The following is a 21,425-nucleotide window of genomic DNA, read 5'->3' as shown; positions in this document are numbered from 1 at the left end:
GCGGGCATCTGAGAGGTGCGTTTGCAAGCAGCCGCTTGTAATTCAATCATTTGACCGTCTGCATCAGCGGAAGTTTCCATTTATTGCATCAGTATTCCTATGCTGTGGAAGCGACGTTTTGTTATATTGATATTGCATACAAACACACTTCGTTACACTGAAGTTCTAATTAGGTACCGTGGGGTGCGCGACTCTCACGCGTCCCCTGATATCTTGTTTTCCCGCATAGCTCCTGCAGTGCGGCTTAGCCGCGTGGCCTGGCGCCGGCGGCGGTCGGAGTGGTACAAGCGCAGTGCGAGAGATGGCGCGAGTGTTGCGCTGCTGCGGGGTTACTTGGGTGTGGGAAAGACAAGGCGCTCTCTCTTTGGTTCGGGACAGCAAGCAGTGCGGACGTGCCGTGCCACGCGTGCACCGATCCATGCTTCTGCGAGACCGTCTCGCGTGGCCGCCTTTGAACGCGCCACTGTTCGCGTGACTGTACACGCGAACGACCAGGCGTTGGGATCCAGCATGGGGCGAACATATTCGCTTGTTATCCAGTCGCGGTGAGTCGGACTTCTAGATTTGTGGCACGCCCATCGGCATGTTTTGTGGATAGCAACTCGGCTAGCAGGCATTGATCTATGAAAGGTGCAATAAATGCCCTTGCGATTGTTTGCACTGCTGTGTTGTCGTTCCTTTGTCCCAAGAGCATGGAGGAGAACCCCATATCTGGTGCCCAACGTGGGGCCTCTTGGGGCATCGGTGGATAGATTTAACAGTTTTGCTTCGTCCGAGACCTTTGTTTGAACCGAAGTGTAGGGCTAGCGTGGATTTTGATTGCTAGCGTTGGCGGCGTGCTTTCTTGAGCGAGGTGGCTGTAGTGTGTTTGAACATGTCAACATGCTAAGCCTTTTCGCAAGTTTTTTTTTTTTTTTTTAATGACATTCGTCAGTACGAGAGCCACGTGGCCTGCATCCTGGGAGAGCGAGGCTTAGCGCCCGTGGAGCATTGGCAAGCCTGAAGCGAGTGAGTACAGAAGCCTCGTGGGTGGTCCGAATTTCTTATGTAAATAGCTTCTTCTATCTCTTTGACTCTGATGAAGTCGCGGCTCTGGGAGCAGGGTGGCCGCGGGCCACGGGTGCCGCTACGGGCTGACTGGTATTGCGGCCTGGGGCCGGGCGCTCCGACACCGTCTGGGACAGTGGGCGCCATCAACTCGGATGCTGTGTGCACCGAGCGGGGTAGGACGACCTCACAGAGCTGATGTCTCCTCGCGGCTACCTGTCTTGCGCCCATTTTTGGTGTTGTTTTTTGGATGCCGGTTGTTGCCTGGGTAGCGACGCTTTAGAACTAAGGCTTTACGGAGCTGCCTGTCGCACGTGGAGGGACACAACCTGGTGGACCGTGGCGTTGAGGTGTTGCACTTTGCTTCCCTCATTCTAGTTAACCTCGCACGAACTGAAATTACTCGTTCGACTCAAGGAAGCGAGCTTCGTTCACATGAACTTAGCATCTGAGTAGCTGCCCAATCTTTTGCTAGCCGAGTAGAACATCGTACCACGTGGGCGATGCGCATGCAGACTTCGTCTCCCTTGCACTACATCAGTGTTTGCCGAGTGTGTTGAGTGTACGCAGTGTGATTGGAGTCAACCCTGGTTTGCAGTCACCTGCAAATCATCTGCGCTGCTGCCCTGGACTACGATCGAGCCACCGGGCGATGGTGATGCTGTGGAGACTTCGGCGCAGCGACTTCGGCGGCCACCTGTATGCAGCTCGCAACCCTCGGCGATGGAGAAAAGAGCCGGCGGTCACCGACAGCTACTGCGGCTTTCGCCAGCAGGGCGCGTCGGCGCGAGCGACGCTTGCTCGTCCAAACTACTGCGTCGCCGTTTCCAGAGTCCTGGCCTCGAACTGTGCCGTCGAGTCTGCAAAGCTGCTGCTGTGACCGGCAGACGCCAGCGGTGTACCCAAGGACAATGTCGGCTCGCATGCTATGGGCGGCGTGTGAACACTTCCTTAGCGCGGCCACTGTTGCATGTACTATCTTGTTCACGAAGCACGGGTTAATGTTAGACCGTGTCGCATGTTTCGCCGGAATAAGAAGTGATTTAAGGTTGGGGGGATGTGGGGATGCGCGACTCTCGCGCGTCCCCTGATATCTTGTTTTCCCGCATAGCTCCTGCTGTGCGGCTTCACCGCGTGGCCTGGCACCCGCGGCAGTCGGAATGGTACAAGCGCAGTGCGAGAGATGGCGCGAGTGTTGCACTGCTGCGGGGTTACTTGGGTGTGGGAAAGTCAAGGTGCTCTCTCTTCGGTTCGGGACAGCAAGCAGTGCGGACCTGCCGTGCCACGCGTGCACCGATCCATGCTTCTGCGAGACCGTCTCGCGTGGCCGCCTTTGAACGCGCCACCGTTCGCGTGACCGTACACGTGAACGACCAGGCGTTGGGATCCAGCATGGGGCGAACATATTCGCTCGTTATCCGGTTGCGGTGAGTCGGACTTCTAGATTTGTCGCGCGCCCATCGGCATGTTTTGTGGATAGCAACTCTGCTAGCCGGCATTGGCCGGCATTGATCTATGAAAGGTGCAATAAATGCCCTTGTGATTGTTTGCACTACTGTGTTGTCGTTCCTTTGTCCCAAGAGCACGGAGGAGAACCCCACAGTACATGGTGTTCTATGGACAAGAGGTTATGAAAAGTTTGTTACATCGAGAATTTTGTTATATTGAAGTTCCTTATATCGAGGCTTAACTGTACAATGAAACCTCATTAAACCTTAGTTGGCCAGAGCTCGGGAAAAGTACGTACTAAATGGTTGTACAGTCGAGTCCCGCTACAACGAAATTGATGGTGCACGAAAAAAAATTCGTAGAAGCGAAAATGTAGTTGTTGTGAAATTCACAAAAATATGGCTAATCTGAACTGGTAAACCACAAACAAACTTTTATTTCCAGAAGTCAAGCAGTGTCGACTGCTTCCCTTTTTTGCCTAGGAGCATCATGACGCGATTTTCGCATTCGGCGAGTAGCTGCATCGCGACGTCGTCACCATGCACAGCCACGCTGTTTCTGATGACATCGAACGCATCCAGTACGCGAGATGTGGCTGGTGGATGCAGGTCTGGCACTTCCGTCGTCATCCGACTGCCCCCCGTCGTCGCGGACACTTTTTATGATGTCCTCATCGCTCAATTCTTCACGGGCGATCACATTGACGTCAGCGTCGATGAAGTCGTCCAGCTCGACACTGGATGGCACACTTCCGGCACCTTGAAGGGCCACCCAGGACGCAATTACGTCTGCTGGCGGTTGCACTGCTCCGTTGCAGTCAGCAGCATCCTCAGCGGAGTCGGTGTCTGGGTCTCCTAGCTTGAAGCCAGCATGCGTGAAGCAGTTCGCGATAACTGGCCGTCCAGTTGCAGCCCACGCAGCAGCCATCATCTGCAGCGCCATGTACAGGTCTAACTTCGTGTCGCGACCGGTCTCCACGTTCAATAGGAGACGCTGCATCACTCGCTGGCGGTAGGCGCACTTCAGACTTCTAATGACACCTTGGTCAAGTGGCTGTATAATCGAACTGCAGTTCGGCGGAAAGTACTTCAGCTCCACATTTGTGAGCTCCACATCCAGAATATGATGGGCGGAGCAATTGTCCAGCAATAAGCACACCCGCCGGCCCTGCCTCCTCATGTCGCAGTCAAATGACGCGACCCACTCGGAGAAAATGGCCCGCGTCATCCAGGAGCGGCTGTTGGCGACATACTTTACGGGAAGGCTCCTGTTACCTTTGAAGCAACGGGGCCTCGCACTCTTCCCAATGACTAGCGGTGGGCGCTTGTCGGATCCGTCCGCGTTGGCGCACAGCAGCACGGTCACACGCTTCTTGCTGTGTTTCCCACCGTGGCAACGCTGACCTTTCATTTCGAGGGTTTTTGACGGCCGCATCTCGTAAAACAGGCCTGTCTCGTCAGCGTTATAAATGTCACACTTGGCATAGTCTTTCAACAACGTCGAAACGTTCGTGGAGATCCAGGCGGATGCGCTGCCTGTGTCTGCCGATGCCGACTCGCCAGAGAGCGTCTTGCCGACAATGTCATGGCGGGCCTTGAATCTGCTGAGCCAGCCTGTGCTCGCCTTGAAATCGTCGATTCCCAGCAGGCAAGCGTAATTCAGGGCCTTCTGTTGCACGGCGTTTCCACTGATGGGTATGTTTTTCGCCCTTGTCTCGACAAACCACGTGTACATAGCCTTGTCGAGGTCTTCGTGCGCGGACGGCGTCAGCTTCTTCCGCTTGGCTGATGTGCCCGAAGCAAGAGCTTGCGCTATTGCTTCTTTTGACTGCAAGATGGTGGACAGCGAACTGGGAGAAATCCCAAACTTCTTCGCAACGTCGCCTTTCTTCTCTCCACTTGCGACTTCGGCCAGGATCCGAGCTTTATCCTCCAAGGATAAAAACTTTCGACATGACGGCGCCATGTTGGAAAGCACGCTAAAACAGAACGGCTTCTCTGATCAAACTGAACACCGCAACACGTGCACAACACGAACTGCCAATTGCACTAGCACTAACTACGCACCGACGGCGCCGAGATGCAGCATGGACTGACGAGACGACTGAGCGTCGGCTTTGGATTGTCTGCGGCTAAAAAGTTTCAAGCCAATCCCAAAGGTAGGCCAGTCTCATCGCCGTCGGCATCGAGCAATGGCGGCCCCCATGCTCGGTCATCAGCGGCAGTTTCTTGTGGTGCCAACACGCGATGCTAACTTTGCAGACGCTTTTTTATGTGCAAAATGTTCGAAATTGCGTTTCCTGCGCGGCAAATTAAATTTCGAGCCTGGAATTACTTCGTCAGATTTCGTTAAAGCGGAACGGCATAAGAAAAAGTGTTCGTTGTGGTGAGGATATTTATGCATTGACTCCTATGGGCAGCTGACGGGGAACTGAGAATTATTCATTGTACCGGACATTTCGTTGAAGCGGCGTTCGTTGTAGCGGGGTTCGACTGTACTGCTTAATTGAAACAGCATGAGATCGCCCAGTTACCTGTCAAAAACGGAAGTCTGAGAGAGTGCGATGAAAGGGGAAAAAACATGCAGTATTTATTTCCTCCGTGCGACGAACGTGTTATTTTCGTTTGATGTCGCGGCAGCCTAGCAGTGACGACAACGGCCTCAAGCTTGCTGAAGCTGCGAGCCAGCTTTTCAGCCAGGCCCCTCTTCTCGTTAAACACTTGTATGGCAGATTCCTTGTTGGCATTACATATTCTCCGAGCACAGGCGCGGTAGTGTTGCAGATGTCGCTTTTCATTGCGGGGTGCTGTTCTCGTCGCGACGATTCCATTTATGAGGCTGACGTAACGAGCAGCTGCTGCCAAGGTCGGGCCTGAATTGCCTGTGCTGTCGCTTTCCGTGTCATCTTTATTACCGTCACTAGGCGACACTTCGACAGCAACAGAAGCAACGATGGCGAAAAACCGAACCTCGTAGCCGACATCTCTTTGCGGGCGCAGCAGCGCTGCCGAGCAACTTCTTCGCATTCCAAATGCCACACACCATAGTCAACAGTAGATCCATGTCGCATGCCAGCGCCAACTTTTCACGTCACATTCGATAGCACGAACCATGTAATTTTTCTTCTAAGCTAAGCACCCGGCGTCTTTTATATCCGAGTTTCGGCATGACGCGAGTTCTCGCTTGCACGACGCCACAACGCTCTCTGGCACGGCGCCGAAACGATCTTGATCTTGATGTGGCTTAATGCGCAAACGCACAGGGCGCTTGGAGGCCGTTGTGCTGATTTCTGAGGCTTGTTGTTCTGATGGAGATGATGCACCGCCATGCTTGCGCAACAAAAAGTGGAAACACTACCTGTTAACCCATACCTACGCAATAAGCTGGTACGGTTTATGCGGATACAAAACACATTATGTTCAATGGCCACAGAGTCGGCGATTCGACTTTACTACTTTTAAAACGAAACTACTGCTTGAGCAGGTAAGGTTTAACGAGGTCTTACTGTATTAGGAAAATGATGGCTATGTGAAGCGGGGGCTGCACTTGCATCTGCACGGTGCATAAGATACAACGAAGCTGGCAAAGCACAGACATCGTCAACTCACCGGGGCAGGAGGCCACCCTCCGCAGTTGCGCAGTGGGTGTGGGGGGTGCCAGGGTGCTTTCAGACCGTTCAAGGCGGCCCATGGTTGTCCGGGCGGCTCCGTCTCCCCGATGACCGTTGCAGACATCGCCTCCAGCCCACGAGGGGTCCCCACCTTCCACGCTTCGGGTCCAGTCCATGCCGTCTCCAAGCAGTGCACCCTCTGCACAAACACAACCAGCCATTTAATTCTGTGAATACTTAAACCACCAGTACGTTGTACCTGCAATACCCTAGAATCCAGCTCCTTCAACTGGTGAATAGCAGAGTTAATATAAAATCAAATCGAAATATGGGGTTCAACATCGCAAAGTAACAGATAGGCTACGAAAGTTTTCTTCGCGGGTGGGGGGAACCAGTTTTTTTTTCTATCGTATTTACTCGCATAATGATCGCACTCGCGTAATGATCGCACCCCTGAATTTTCTCGTCAAAATTCAATTTTTTTCTTTCTTGTGTAATGATCGCACCCTGCACTTGTCGCAGCGATATGTCATGTGCCAAGTCTAGCTAATGATGATCACGCTTACCATCTGCCGAATGCTATGCGAACGACTCTTGAAGACATACCCAGCGGTCTGCACACACCCAACATTCTTAAGCAGATGCCCCATTTCATTCCTTTTATCACTTTCCGCACTTCTACGAAAAAAAAAAACAGAGCTACAACCAAACTTGCCTCAGCTTTATTATTTGTATGTAGGCTTCATAATGGTTTTAGTCAACAACAACGCCTTTCGATTCTCGTCTGCACTCGTGGGCACGCAATAAATCGCAGTCTGAAACGATAGTCGCCACATTTACACTTATACATTAGAAGTGTACCCTATTTATACGCCAACGCTTCTAACGCAGCTAAGATATTCGCTCACCCTTAGCAGAAACGTCCCGTATTAGGATAGCAGTGAAAACAAATGCCGCAGTTTCCGCAGCATGCCCGCCATGTGTTTCTATGTCACTGGCAGCCAAGCGCGCCCATCTCTGTTTCTGTCCCCTCAAAGTGGACATGGCTACGTTATTGTTGCAACTTGCAGATATTAACAATAATATTCATTACTGATACGGAAGCAACTGTTTCAATGCGGGTAATGTACTCACGAGAAAAAAATATAATCGTGTTCGGCGCGTTTGGCTTGCTCCTCCGGCCGCCATTTTTGTTTTGGTGCCCCGCACTGACACCGGCAGCTGCCTGCTTGTCACCCCGCAGCAAATGCGGAATTAAAAAAAGAAAATGTTTTTTTTTTTTGGGGGGGGGGGGAAATTTAACCCGCGCAATGATCGCACCCCTAAATTTTCGTCAATTTTTTTTACAATGAAAGTGCGATCATTATGCGAGAAAATACGGTATATAGCAGAAGGGATTCACTTCCAGTGGTAATATTACCAGCTACACACTAGTGCACCGTACTGTACATATGCATGCAGCCTGCGAGCGCAAGCGAGCCCTTGCCTTGCGGCGGCATGTCAGGAGGGCTGCTCAGGGTCGGGCCCCCTCCATTGAGGGATCCGCTGCCTTCCTGTTCACCGTGGCCCCCTTCCTCCTCGTCCTCCTCCATGTCGAGCTCCTCCAGCTGCTGCATCTGCCGCTCAAGCAGCTCCTGCTGACGCTTGGCCTTCTTGCGCAGTTTCTTCTTCTTGTTGCGCGACATCTTGGAGGCGGACCCTCCACCTGCACCAGCCGCTCCAGCTCCACCAGCGGCACCCTCAGACGGCAGAGTCGGCACCGTGCGGAGCTCCTTCGGGGCCGTGCTCACTGCACCAAGGTACGGACCGGGTTTTCAACCTTCAATTGCCATCGATTGACCGTTTTCAGCTCTGAACAGATTCATTTCTTTAAAATGTCCATGCAATGGAGAACGGCCATGATATTAGCCAAATCTAGCAGCATACGTGACTTAAACAATCAGTGTTCATTCAGTACTGAAGCGCATACGTTTGGGCTGATTGGTTCATGACTTGGAAAGGAAAAAACAAAAAATAACAGGACACCAGAAAGGGACAGACATTCTCACGTCCTGCTATACTGCGTTGTTTCCGCCCAAGTCATTTTGTGCATTGCGATTCCTCTGACTAGTTAACACTACAAAATTAATTGAAAAGAAACTGCAATGCAAGTTGAGAAAATGTACCGAAAGGAGCAATAAGAAGCATTTGCTGCCAGAGTACTTCCGAAGTTATCCCCAGAATGGTTGAATTGAAGCAATCGACTGCTTCACAGTAGTACTACCTGTATATACAGTTGTTGAAATCACATCAAAGTATCAAGAACCCACCAAATTTTACCGCGTCAGAACAATGAGCTGCGGCTGAAGCTTGGTGCATAGAGCCAAGGTTCGTAGACATCTTCATCCAATGAATGTCACTAGTTGAATGTCCCAACTTCATTCTTACAGAAATCTAACAGAAACGACGAGAGACCTCACTTTACATCAGAGAACTGCATAAAAAAAAAGCACTACTAAGGGAGCTTGCATATTAAATCCAGATCCCACACTGCCTCCCCTCCTTCCCACAACTTCAATGTGGGGAGGGGGAGGTGAAAGCGAATGCCCTCACTGTTTCACAAGAAAAGGGCGATTTCCAAACCTTCAGAAGTGTGCTGTATTTAGGGAAAGCCAATTTATAGGACACCTTGTTCGACCGTGTGTAAATGCCTTATAATGTTGAAGATATCCGAGTCTTTTCCTATGATAGTCTGTTGTGGCGTTATTGCTTTCTTGTACATTTCATACACAGTACACAAAAATGGGTGTAAATGATCAGGCTCGGCAAAATTATTTTTCATCCAGTAAATGTCCCTGCGTGTGCCTACAAAGCAAGAAGCTGCAATTAATTCAGCTGCAATGTATAACTGCCTCACTAATAACTGATGTAACTGATTTCAACAGAGTCAAGATGGGGAATGAGAAAAAAAATCTGTTCAATTTGTTTGAATTAACTGAATTGCAAATTCCAGTAAATCAAGTTGAACTTCATGGAGGTTCCACTGTATCTGTACAAAAACAAAAGCTAGTCCACAACAAAATAATCCTGATTTGCATAAATGCTCAAGGAGTCTTTTGCACAGTAACACAGCCATCATGCTCCACACTGCAGCTTTTAAGCAAGTGATATAAATTCTTGAAAGCACCACACCGAACACTAGACATGCTGCAGAAATTCATTTTCCCCCGCTAAGGATACAACCCCGCCGGCAGGAAAATGCGAGCAAGATGGCACCAGAAGCAGATTACAAACCAGTAGCAACGTTTTTATGCTGCTCAGCTAGATGGGTTCTCATAGCTAACATATGTGTTCTTCGGGCACCACTGATCTAATGAAACATAGCAGGGTCATTCACATGGACAAGTGCTGCTAAGAACCTCATTGCCATAGCAGCCAACCTGGGTACCTAGAAATTCAGGAAAATCATAAAAAGGGGGAAGTGGGCAACAACAGTACAGGAAGGGAAATTTCACTCTTTTTTTTTTCTAGCGCCACAGCAACATCAGAAATGGCTGTGAATGGCTGCCATAATGGTTATTAGACGTATCGATGCTTGTACTGTGACCATAGATGGCGCATGCACGCTTGTATAGTATTTAATGAATTCATACTATGACCTGTGATAGTGGCCCCTTGGCACTCTAAATATGCTTCACCACAATACTTTGCATATGCTTTATCGCATAACAGTACTTTATTGTAGTGAAGCTAACTTAAGTAAACTGGGCATTATGCAATGCATATTACACCTTTGCCTCATGCACACGCATGGCTCTATCTGAAGCGAACCGAGTTAGGCCTATACTGGCTAACACACAAATGGCATATGTTTAAAATCTGACTGTCTGGCTGCCTAGTGCACAATGATAATTACGATGCGACTATGCCGCATTACGCTTTTTTCAGGAGATTCATAGTGGTGCCCATGCAATAGGGAGGATGGGTCTGCATTCGGGAGTCTCCCGGACAAACTGGGAGAGTTGGCAGATATGCTCATTGCTGACTCTGCTGTGGTGACCCCAATCAGAAAGAGCATGCAAACATCGATGCTACTAAGTGACTGCTGTGGAAAGAGGCACACTAGCTAATTGTGCATATCCAGTGTTATTTAACATTAGGCAACGGCATCAATGCCAGCACTGACCGACATTTACTTGTAAGTGACAGTGGTGTATGCCTAATATTGGCCAATATTGGCGACATTAACAACGCATTTTGATGCGAGTGCAGTTTTCCACACTCTTTCTTTCCACTAGCATGGCCGTATGTTGGCGCCCCCCATTCAGACTTACTTTATTTTTCCACGCAGTAGGGCTGCATGAGATAATGCCCAGATGCTCACCCAATGAACCAGGAAGGCGTAGCCCCATCTTCTGCCACTGGGTGGCCTCATAGGCAAGCTTGCGGACGTAGGCATCATCCACAGCTATCAGGATGTTCTCAGGCTTGATGTCCGTGTGGATGATCTGGCACTTGGTGTGCAAGTACTCCAGACCTTCTAGCACCTGCAAGCCCCGCACACAATTAGGTCTTCAGGCCTCGGGTTAGCTGGCACCACGAGCTAAATGGTCATTATGCTAATGAACACTAAAGAGATATAGAAAATTATACTAAAATCTAGACCAACAGATTACGTTCTCGAAATACCAAATAAAAAAAATAGCTATGGAGACATGGTATGCCAGAAATTATGCAAGAATAAAACATGGATAATTTCAATCCTGGGGTGTTGCGCACCAACACCGCAATCCGCTTGTGAGGCACAGGGTGGCGGGGACTCCTGAATAATTTTGACCATGTGGTATGCTTTAACGTGCCCCTAAATAACACAAGCATTTTTGCATTTCGTCACCATCGACATGCGGCTTCTAAAGCCAGGATCACACCCACACAACCTCTAGCTGAGCGGAACAATGCCGCAGCCACTGGGCTACCACGACAGGTAACAAAGCATGTACAATGATGCCAACTTGAAGTCCCTTATGACAGCAATCAAAATCGAAACGGGGGCCGGAAGTTAGATAAACAGGGACAAAGTGCCTCAGAAAGGCTGGCCTTAGACAATGATAAGCGCACCTATCGAAAAATTGGCCAGCCTTTATGAGGCACTTTATCCCTGTTTAACTTCTATAGGAGAGAAATGCATGTCGGGAAGCCCAGCCGTGCTTGCCCCTCATCTAGAGAAGTCTCATATTTTAATTACTTGCATTTTCAGGTAGCTCAAAAGCCGAATGGCAGGAAAGCACTCACGTGTGCATGTTGTGCACTTTTTTTTTATGGCTTTAGAAAAGAGGGCCACTGATGCACTAGTATGTGGACTTGCCTGAGAAACCTTGCTTCAACATTGGCAGCGAGTGCGATTAGCATGCAAAAATGTACCAAGCTCGCACTTGACTCTCACGCAAGTGGAAAAAAACTGATTTCTACACAAAAGTTTGCATTAAAATTGCAGGAGTCGCGACCGCAATATCCAGTTGCACACTAGATTCAGGGACATGGTGTTATAGAGCAAATACAGTATAAGTGCCCCTTACAAGCACAAATAGTAGCAAGATACGTTTTCACCAGAAGCCAAGAAGCTATAGTTTCTTTACCTGTCTGATGATGGCTCGCACATTGGGTAGTGGAATGCCCTGGTAATTTGATCGAATGATCAATTTGAGTAAATTGTGTCCCAGTACTTCGAAAACCATGCACATATCTGAAGAATCGCATTAAGGCCACCAAACACTGCAAAATCATCAGCAAAGTTGAAACTGCATGAAAGCCACTGCATGAGATTTTCCACAGCAGTGATACAGAAAAGTGAGCAATAACACAAACACAAACAAGTACTATACTCACATAATGAAATGCGACGGGAAATTTTTGAGCACCCAATAAGCGCAATTACTATTCAAGAGCAAAATGTCACATCACTATGCAACTGGTCGCTAAAGTGGCACAAACCATGATCTAAACCTAAGTGCAGCAAAAATTATGCCTGTATAACAGGACCTGGATATAATGAAAACGAAAGTACTGCTGGTCTTAGGCCTAAATTGATGCATTTCATTCTGCGAGGATATTACACAAATCTGTGACAAGAGCTCTGCTGTCGCATTACTGCTGTGCACAGCAAAGCAACTTTTGCACTCATTAGAGTCTGCAGTTAACCTTTAACACCAGGTAGCTGACAGTAAATCCCAAGCCGTATGCATCTTTGGGGAGTTTATTCAAAAGAAGCATGCAGAACATGTACTGATACTGCAAAAGGCAGGAAGAACAAACGTCTCGTGAAATATTCTTGACAAGTCTCCCTCACGAAAGTCTGAAATATACAAGAGGCTGCAATAACTACTGCCTCCCATCAATGTGCAGACCTGAATGAGCAAATCAAGGGGCGACAGTTCCTGAGCATTCGCATTTGAATTTGTTTGCTTAATGTGAAGTCCCAGTTTATGCTATCGCTAACCACAACAAGTATTCTGCTTCAGAACATTGCAAACAGTTTTGCCTCCGGGACAACAAAACAAGTCGCACACACTGTCCAATCTCTCAACATCTGCGAGCTCAATAACAGTGACACAGGTACTGCCACCAAAGCCCCTCTACAGCAGGGAATGCCAAATCGACGCCAGCACACAGCGATTTGCTAATAAGCAGTCGCAGAGCAAGAGCAAATGAGAGCAACTAATCATGCCCTAGAGGTGCTGCACATATCCTGCCAATCCTCCATGCCTAAATCTGTCTGTCTACTATTAAACTTGAAGCATATACATCATAATACAAGAATAAAGGGATCTAAGGGGCGAGATATTTTTTTGTTAGCCCCAACCATACCAAGAAATATGCTATGAAGCCAGAAATGCATAGAGGAAATTCACTGTCATGTGTAATTGAAATTTTAGCCAGAGCCACTTACGGCCAAGGCGGCTGATACATTACGAATGCATGCAGCACAGTTTAGAAGGATACGGGTCCCGTTGACTCCAGAGATCTTGAAGTCGTCGAGAAGCTGCACCACTCGCTCTCGGCATGTGTCGTCTGTATCGCTATCTCGAACCTGGAGCGCGTTTAAAAAATAATGTTGGGAAAAAAAAGGGGGGGGGGGGGCAAGTGCTTTAGAATAAGCCACTGTACTTTGATCATCCTTTGTGCACCCAGTGAAAAAAAAGAAAAAACACTCACCGCCTTGAGAAGCTTGATCTCGTCTAGGGCAGTGTCTGTGTAATGCGAGGCACTCTTCACAACTTTGAGGGCCACAAACCGCTTGCCCCTGTCCAGCAAGAATAAAAGTTGCAAAAAACGCCACGCTGATCATAAAGAACACTGCTAAAATCAATTTTTTGGCTTCTGAAGTTTACACGACTTCCTAGTGCCTCGCTGGTTCTCTCACTACTACACCCTGGAAATTAACTTGCAAAACTTATGCAGAAGTACCATCCATAATAGACCATAGTGAAATGGATCATCATACTATCCCATCGATCACTATCATGAATAGCACAATAATAATGTGACACAGTTCATCAGAAACACAGCAGAGGTGTACATGCACACCAACTTGAGGCATATGCAATCATTACCAACCGGCGGGCTTTATATATCAAAACGACTTAATTGGCCATGAGGGACACATCGTAGAGGAAGGTGCAGAGATTTTATTTCGACCACATAGGCTCTTTTTAACCAGGCATTTAAATTCAAGCACAAAATCATTTTTACATTTCGTTCATAACATGATGTGGCCTTTTCCTAGAAACGCCTTGAAGCGCTTATTAGGGCTGCTCTTACTGGCAGTCGCAACATGTTCGCTCTCCAACCACCACCATGAAGAAAATGGGTTGTTTCCTCAATTTCTTTCAATCATCGTGTGCTAACAAGTGTCTGCCCACACAAGGATTAATACCAGAATGTGGGCGAAAATCAGGAACAGTTTGGAAACTCACACGAGGTCCCAGCAAAGCCAGACGGTGGAAAAGTGGCCCCAGCCCAGCTTCCGGACTACGTGGTACCGACTGTGAAAGAGGTCTCCTATCTTCACCGGGTGGTAGCCCCCTGCGACAGACAAGTCAGAATAAAGCGCAGTTTCATCACGTGCTTTGCTGTGTTAGCTAATCTAACTTGCTACAATTTCTTGCCATTTGCCAAATGACATCCCAGCAAGAGGAAATACACCAAAAGTACAGATTAGACTGCACAGGCAACCTCCTCAAAATAATACTGGCAAAAACCCCACCTCTCCTTGGCTTTTGACTGATGGTCACCTTGTATGCAAGAAAAGCAGCAAGAACTGTTGGCAGCACAAACTGGCAGATGCCTCACACTAATTGCGAGATCTTGCTAGTATTGGCCTCCTGTCAGTTTAGGCAGCAAGCCAGGCACAAAACATTCTGGCTACACAAATATGGGCCAGTCTTGACAATGTTTGCAAATACAAAGTGTGTGCAACAAATCGCTATGATGTGCAACGGTGCTTGATATGCTAGCCACTGCTTTGAGATTACATGCTATTCATAAACCTTTGTCCTGGTACATGGCTCACAAATTCAAGCACTCCAAACCGGCATTGAGCACTTGCAAATCATGCGCCAAAATTTACTGAAATTCTAACATGTCATAGCTATATATTCGAAAGCTGTGAATGCTGCTCAAGCACATAGACAAGACCATCATATCTGATCACATTACAGCAACAAAACTACAGCACTGAACACTGCATGTTTATTGCACAGCACCGAACATGGTTATCCCGTCACAGTTCTCAAAGCACATACTCAACAACTGTACAACCTTAAAAACAGTGACATAAAATGTGCACACCTACAGTTTTCTCTCACTGAGTCCGTTTCGGCTGCACTAGGCCCAGTACATAGCGCCAGTGGTATCCTAAACCTTGCTGATCACAAGTGATGTTCTCTTACCATGATAGGACCCATGTCACACAGGCACCCGTAAACTCCTTTTAACTCCTTCTCTCATCTCAAGGGAGATGAACTTAGTGTCAATCGGCCACCCTCCCGCTAACAGAGTTTAATTAAGCTGTTAGCGAAGAAAGTCGGGCGAGCTCCCTTTACAGCTGGAGGGAGTCTCTGTTCCCATAGTGCTTAAGATACAAATGAAAAATTAACTTTTGTCTGTGCTTAATTTACACTTGCTTGTAAACAGTAAACAATTTTGGTTCCATCATAAAAAAAATGTCAAGCAATGCTTGCTTGCTCACATTTACACTTGGCTGCTTCCCTGTACTCTTAACCCAGGGCACCTTCTCGATAGTACACACAGACACCATCATTCTCCCGTTCATTGCAAGGTTTAGTGCACACGTGACATGCCATGGTCGTGCCCCGTCACACTTCTTATTGTGTGCAAAATGACCAGGGAAAAAATGTTGCAACCAGGGCACACGATTACAGCTAGAACGAAAGAATCAGCTGTGCCATGCCGTACGCAAAAACACAGGTAAACATATGGTTTCCAGCGTCGCTCAAGGCATCATTATGTTTATTGAGTGCATTTTACATTTCACAGAAGCATTCAACTTCTTGCATTAAATATTATCATTTTTAGTTGAAACAACTTCGGGTAATATAGTTTAAGCAACTAGAACTGAAATTTTTCGGGCGCATACATTAACCGAACAGTGCCCAATGCGCCCCTGGCGGCTTTCGTGAAGAACCCGCTGGTAACCTCGCGGCACCACCACAATTCCCTTGAAGTCAAACTCCTTCAGGATTCTCGTGCTCCATCAGATGAAGGCAGTTCAAGAGTGCCTGTGTGTAAACACGTGTACGAGGCAGCCAACACCAAACAGGCAAGGGGCACACACCTTTGCAATAGTCCCTAGGATCTTCTTGTTCGTCATCGTCAGAGCCCAGGATCTCCTCCTCTTCTTCCTCATCCTCACCCGCATAGTCGTACTGAGACTCATTCCTGGGAGCACAAAGAAACGCGCGCAAAGGGCACTGCTACAGATTTCGAGCACATCACAACGAAGCGTGCCATGGTAACATGAGACCACATTGTTGTGGCAACACAACATACATTTGAAATTTTAAAGAAATCAGCAACAAAGCACAAAAAGCAAAAAGGTCAATGAAACAGTTGTAAGCATAATATATCCACCCTGCCATTTACACAAGACCTCTACAATGCCCCTTTATCTGATGCACCACCAGAAAAAAAGCAAATGTAAAGCAAATGATGCTTTGCAATCAGTTAATGCTCTGAACGCTGAGACACGGATAAGGTTTGTGCAGTGGTTCGAGTCGGTAATGGTAAGAATTTATACAAGAAAAATGAAACAGCCAAGCATGCATAGTTCAGAGCTACTATGTATGTTAACTGTAACATGCACTGCTTTAGCATAAGAAATGGCCCAGGTCATTACCTCTGCTAAACAAAAGTCATTCCACTTGTCAATTCTTATCGATACTCTTTTTTGCATGAACACCTACACCGATGCTCAAAAAAGAACCTGAACAAACAATAACAAGTTATACCACAAAAAATGCAGAAACAATCTGGCACACAGAGACCTTGCAGCAACATTGCATTAAGCCTGAGCAAGAAGATTATCGGCACATTCAACTGGTCATTTTATAACAGTTTGGCTGTGCTACAAAAGGCGTCAGTTACAGGTTTTGTAGCGAATATAAGACTTTGCTAATTTGATTGTAGCCCACTTATGCTCACACTAAAGATTAGTTTCTGCGTTATGCAACATTAGCAGTGCTGCCAGTATACTGTAGGATGACCAGTAGAATGTGGCGTGTCACTGCTTCAACCAGAACGAATACTTCTGGTCAGAAGCAGAAACTGAAGGCCAGACGCAAGAGTTGTACAGACGATCCTGTCATTTACTTAACGACCCGCTGACGCTGAGAAAACGTTTAGGAAACGAACACACTTCCTGTGCCGTAAGGCATGACGCAAGTAAGACGTCAAATAACATCTTCGCAAATCCGGCGGCGACTTCTCTGGTGCAACGCAGCACCAAAGGCACGGCGAATAGCCACAAACATTAAGGTTCCCTTCCCGGTATTAAACGAGCGGACGCGGGAGAACCGACAGAAATCAGAAAGACGAGATGCTTCCGGCACAGCCCCACCGCGATAAGCGCGCGCGAGAGCGCGGCTTCACTGCACAGCACGGTGGCTTCGCACCACTGGCCAGCTAACGCCCTCCCCGGTCGTTCACAGGTGGTACATCGACCACAACATGGGCGACTTCAACGCTAAACCTCAGTACACTGCATTGACGCAACAGTATACAACAGCACACGTTCGGTACGAACGCGAATGCTCGGTAACTTCAGTTTTCAGTAACAACAATCACCGGCGTTAGAAGCGCGGCACATCAGGACGAGCAACAACCCCAATGTGCTCTCAAGAGCCCTGCGAACGGGGTGCCGTACCACCGAAGTCAAAATGAACACTCGTACGTCGTCATTCGTGCAGCTATTAGTCAGCCTAAAATGCACCGCCTTACCGGAAGGAGCGTTTGCGAAACCCCAAACTGACGGTCGCCGCGTTCGGCTAAAGGGAAAACGTAAACTACTGTTGCCAAGGGACATAAAAGGCGCGATATGGACTTAAAAGAGGCAATCGGACGTTTGTTTAGAGGAACGCCGAGTGAAGCACGACGGAATCAACTGCGATCGAACGTGCGGTGTTCGTACAAGGCGTTCCCTGCAGTGGAAGGCCTCGCCGCCCCGTCGATGCTCTAGGTGCAGCAACACCGCCGGCTGCACAGGCATTTTTCTTTTTCCCGTGACGACACAAGTGAATCGATTCAATCAATACGCAAGTGACCTGCTATATTCGGTTCCGTACAGAAACCGTTACAAGCGAGCGAACAGCGGCTCCCCTCTTAAATAAAAAAAAAAAAATACACCGGAGGCGAGGAACAATTCGGCTCACATCACAAAGCGCCGCTGCGCGTAATTCCACGAATGAAGAACGCGCCGCGCAGGCAGGCAGGCTCGCGGCGAACGAAAAGCGCGGTACGGCATCGATGCCTTAGGACAGTCGCCTCCGGCTAGCAAAACAAGGCCGGCAGTGTTCCGCTATCGGAACCTTTCACTCGCGTAACGAGAGAGCGAAACGACGATAACAACAAAAACCTGGGTTCGTGAACCGGTGCTGGGGCGAGCATGGTCGAGTTGGATGACCGGATTGAATGTCTCCCGGTGCGGTGCAGCAGGACACCGGACAAGGTTCGCCAGTCTTGCAGCGCGCACGGCGCGCGCGAGGGCAATGAAAACGACGAAAGGATGACACGAGACGAGCGGACTTCTAGCGTGCTGCCACCTCCATTGACGCCGCCAGCGGAAAACACAGGACGACGACGACGACGACAATAATAATAAAACACGGCGAAGAAAAGAAACGAAGCGCGCTTCGCTCACGCTCAGTTTCGCGTGCTTTCTTCTTCGCGGAAGCACGCGCACAGCAAGAAGGGATCGCACCGGCGCACTTCGACCGTATAACACTTATGCGTCCAGCAGACGGCAAATACCACTGCATTTCCGTCCGAAGCTAGTCGTAAGCGGCAAACTTCCTTCCTTACTTAGAACACTTCGGCAACTCTGCCTAATTTAGGCTTACTCACAGGTCGCGGCAGCGCACCTTTCACATCGCAGCCCCGCCAAATGAGCGCACAGTCGTTGCGTGCGAGAAAACGGCACGCTATTGTTCCGGCTTGAACGGGCACTTCGATGTCACTGCTCAGCGAGGTGACCCGAAGAGGTGATCCGAACTTGTCACCAGCGAGCGCATCGGGCCGCATTTGCCGAAAGTGTCACAAAAACTTCGCAGCGACAACGATGACGTAGCCGCGAACTTTTCCCCGCCGCCTTCTAGGACTACGTGCGGCTACTTTAACGGCGTACAGACACGCAGCGAGAACGAGTAGGCACTTCGAAAAACGTAACGGTAAACCCGAGCTACTGCAAGTGTGCGGTAAAAGCGACGTAAATGGTTAATGCCTAGGCCTACCGCTTCTTGTCAGATGCATCGGAGCGACCCTTGAGCTTGGACTTGGGACCTTTTGAACGCTTCTTTTTCGCCTGGATGGCCATAACTGCGTCGGAAAAAAAAAATTTTTGGATGTCTCTTCGCCGTCACCATGGAAGGTTTATAAGGCCAGAGCTCGGGAAAGACGTCGAGTTTTAAAAAATACTATTCCTACCTTTTCGGTTCACATCGGCATTCATCTTGCAGCGGGGGCACACACAACCCACATTCACGTCAAGGATGGCCTTTGATTCTCACATTACTACGGCAATTGAGAGTACGCCAGTAGTGGGCGACTATAAACATTATTGTTCAAGACAATTGAACACAGTGAAATTTGCTTTAATGTAGTTTATTAGTTTTATTTAGAATAAAAATATTTTTCTGCAAGCAGAAACTAGACCTTTTATTTCTGCAACATCAACGCCGAGATTAAATGAAGATCTCGGAGGCCATGTTTGGAATTGACCTCACGCATGAATCGGCCTACAGACGGTAGCACCATCTTTGTTAGGTGGCCGGCGGTAATTTCAAATTCTGCTGCGAGCGATTTGAAGTGACTGCAGGGGCAAAACCGCCACTCATTGTAGTGAAGTGGCGTTATGTAAATCTCCTATGTACCGCTTTTGCGCGAAAAGCGCAGAAACGCTATGGAAAACGTGACCTGTCGGGGCGCAGTGACCCGTGGAAACATATTTTACGGACACAAGTGGAGTTGGACCGCATCGACGATCTAGTGCGCTATTGATTAACTACTGTTCACTGTTCACAAAAGGGCAACCAGCAGTCCAAGCCCATTTTGCTAATTTACCCCGAACTGCAGAAAACATAACCGGTAGTTTGAATGGACGGCAAAAGAATGGATCCGCACTCGAGAACGGCAGAGGAGTGGGTGGTAGCTGTTGGAGTGGTCTGACGAAAGACAGGGTCAGGCTATTCGAGTACGCTGGAGCGATGCCCTTTTTCCTGCAGAAATTGGGCTTGTGGTGATGACGATCGATGGTGAGTTTATGTTTCTCAGAAATGAACCGAATTCTCTCCGTGGCGCTTTTGCGCAAAAGAGGTTCGATCCCCGCGACTAATAAGCGGAAATGCGGGTGAGTAACAATAACAACGATCATCATCAGACAGGCTTGGCGAATCTACATTGGGCAAGTAGGGTTGGGCAGGTAGGCAAAACAATGACCCCCACTAGAAACATACGTAGGTACGCGGTAAGCAGGGATCACATCGTACTCATGCACTTGTCCGGCGACTCTGAGGCCTGTCGTCAGCGAGTTTCCCCACGGCGTTATTATTATTTTTTTTTCTCAAAACAAGAGCGTCTCCCTACGAGTCTCGCCCACGCTAATCTCTCGGGGAGTGGATCATCCGACTCCTGTCATCGATCGCTCTGCAACGACCGAACAGACAGTTCTCCCCCTTCTTTCGTGCGGTGTGTGAGGAGGAATGGCTATACCTGGCGCGTGGAAGTTCCTTTCTGGGCAACTCGGGGCTCGCATCCTGGCTGCTCTGTATGAACTAAATTTCATTGTGCGGGGCCGCGTTTACAAACATTTCGCCAATGTGACAGCACAGTTAAGCGGCTGCGTTTCTTAACTATTTTTCTTCACTGTAACCGTACACTTGATTTTTATTGCACTTTATTTCGTTCTACACAAGGGGGTCTAAACAGCATCCTTCTTCTTGTCATCTATCCCTGCCTTTTTACTAACCGATCCGCTGGCAAATATAGAGGGGCTCCACCCCCCGAGTCATGTGCAGGTACACTCTTAAACGACGTTACACCCTTTGGGGTGTATATTTGTCCCACAACAATAATCGTCATCTGCCTTGCTTGCGTTTCCTTTCTTGAAAACTCGGCGCTCGCTACTTTCCTGTCAAGAATGCTGCGTCACACTGATAACGCGCATGCCGTTCGTGACTGGGAAGTACCGGGCTGGCAGCGTTAAAGAAAGGAAATGCGGGCAAGACAGATGACGATTATCGTTGTGGGACAAATATACACCCCAAAGGGTGCAAACTGTTTTTAGAGTGTACACTCTTAAACAACATCACACCCTTTGGGTCGTATCTTGCCACGCAACAATAACCGTCATCGGGACTTCCAAGTCACGAACGCCATGCGCGTTATCAGCATGACAGAGCATTTTCGACAGGAAAGTAACGAGCGCAGCGTTTTCAAGAAAGGAAACGCAAGCAAGACAGATGACGATTATCGTTGTGTGGCAAGATACGACCCAAAGGGTGTAATTTTGTTTAAGAGAGTATTTCAGCGTGCAGCAAGAACGAGAGAGCCT

At 48.4% G+C, this 21,425-nt stretch overlaps 1 protein-coding gene across 2 annotated transcripts in view; it reads right to left on the bottom strand.

Moving 5' to 3' along the window:
* LOC142585285 (SRSF protein kinase 3-like) overlaps positions 1-19,402 on the bottom strand; it is a 31,815-nt gene extending 12,413 nt beyond the window's left edge. The window contains exons 1-10 of one of the 2 annotated variants that reach the window (XM_075695918.1): positions 19,301-19,402; positions 19,108-19,192; positions 15,939-16,042; positions 14,059-14,167; positions 13,298-13,385; positions 13,085-13,172; positions 11,722-11,828; positions 10,470-10,632; positions 7,593-7,895; positions 6,105-6,305 (exon numbers count right to left, since the gene is read on the bottom strand). In XM_075695918.1, the coding sequence (XP_075552033.1) occupies positions 6,105-6,305; positions 7,593-7,895; positions 10,470-10,632; positions 11,722-11,828; positions 13,085-13,172; positions 13,298-13,385; positions 14,059-14,167; positions 15,939-16,042; positions 19,108-19,192; positions 19,301-19,325 (1,273 nt within the window). In that variant the 5' untranslated portion in view covers positions 19,326-19,402. Of the gene's footprint in view, positions 1-6,104; positions 6,306-7,592; positions 7,896-10,469; positions 10,633-11,721; positions 11,829-13,084; positions 13,173-13,297; positions 13,386-14,058; positions 14,168-15,938; positions 16,043-18,233; positions 18,362-19,107; positions 19,193-19,300 lie in introns of those variants that run through there. The other variant, XM_075695919.1, reaches the window with a different exon arrangement.
* Positions 19,403-21,425: the final 2,023 nt, after the last annotated feature.

The sequence above is a fragment of the Dermacentor variabilis genome, chromosome 6 (genome assembly GCF_050947875.1).
Source record: "Dermacentor variabilis isolate Ectoservices chromosome 6, ASM5094787v1, whole genome shotgun sequence".
In the NCBI taxonomy this organism is placed as follows: Eukaryota; Metazoa; Arthropoda; class Arachnida; order Ixodida; family Ixodidae; genus Dermacentor; species Dermacentor variabilis.
This window is presented reverse-complemented; position numbering and strand designations above follow the sequence as displayed.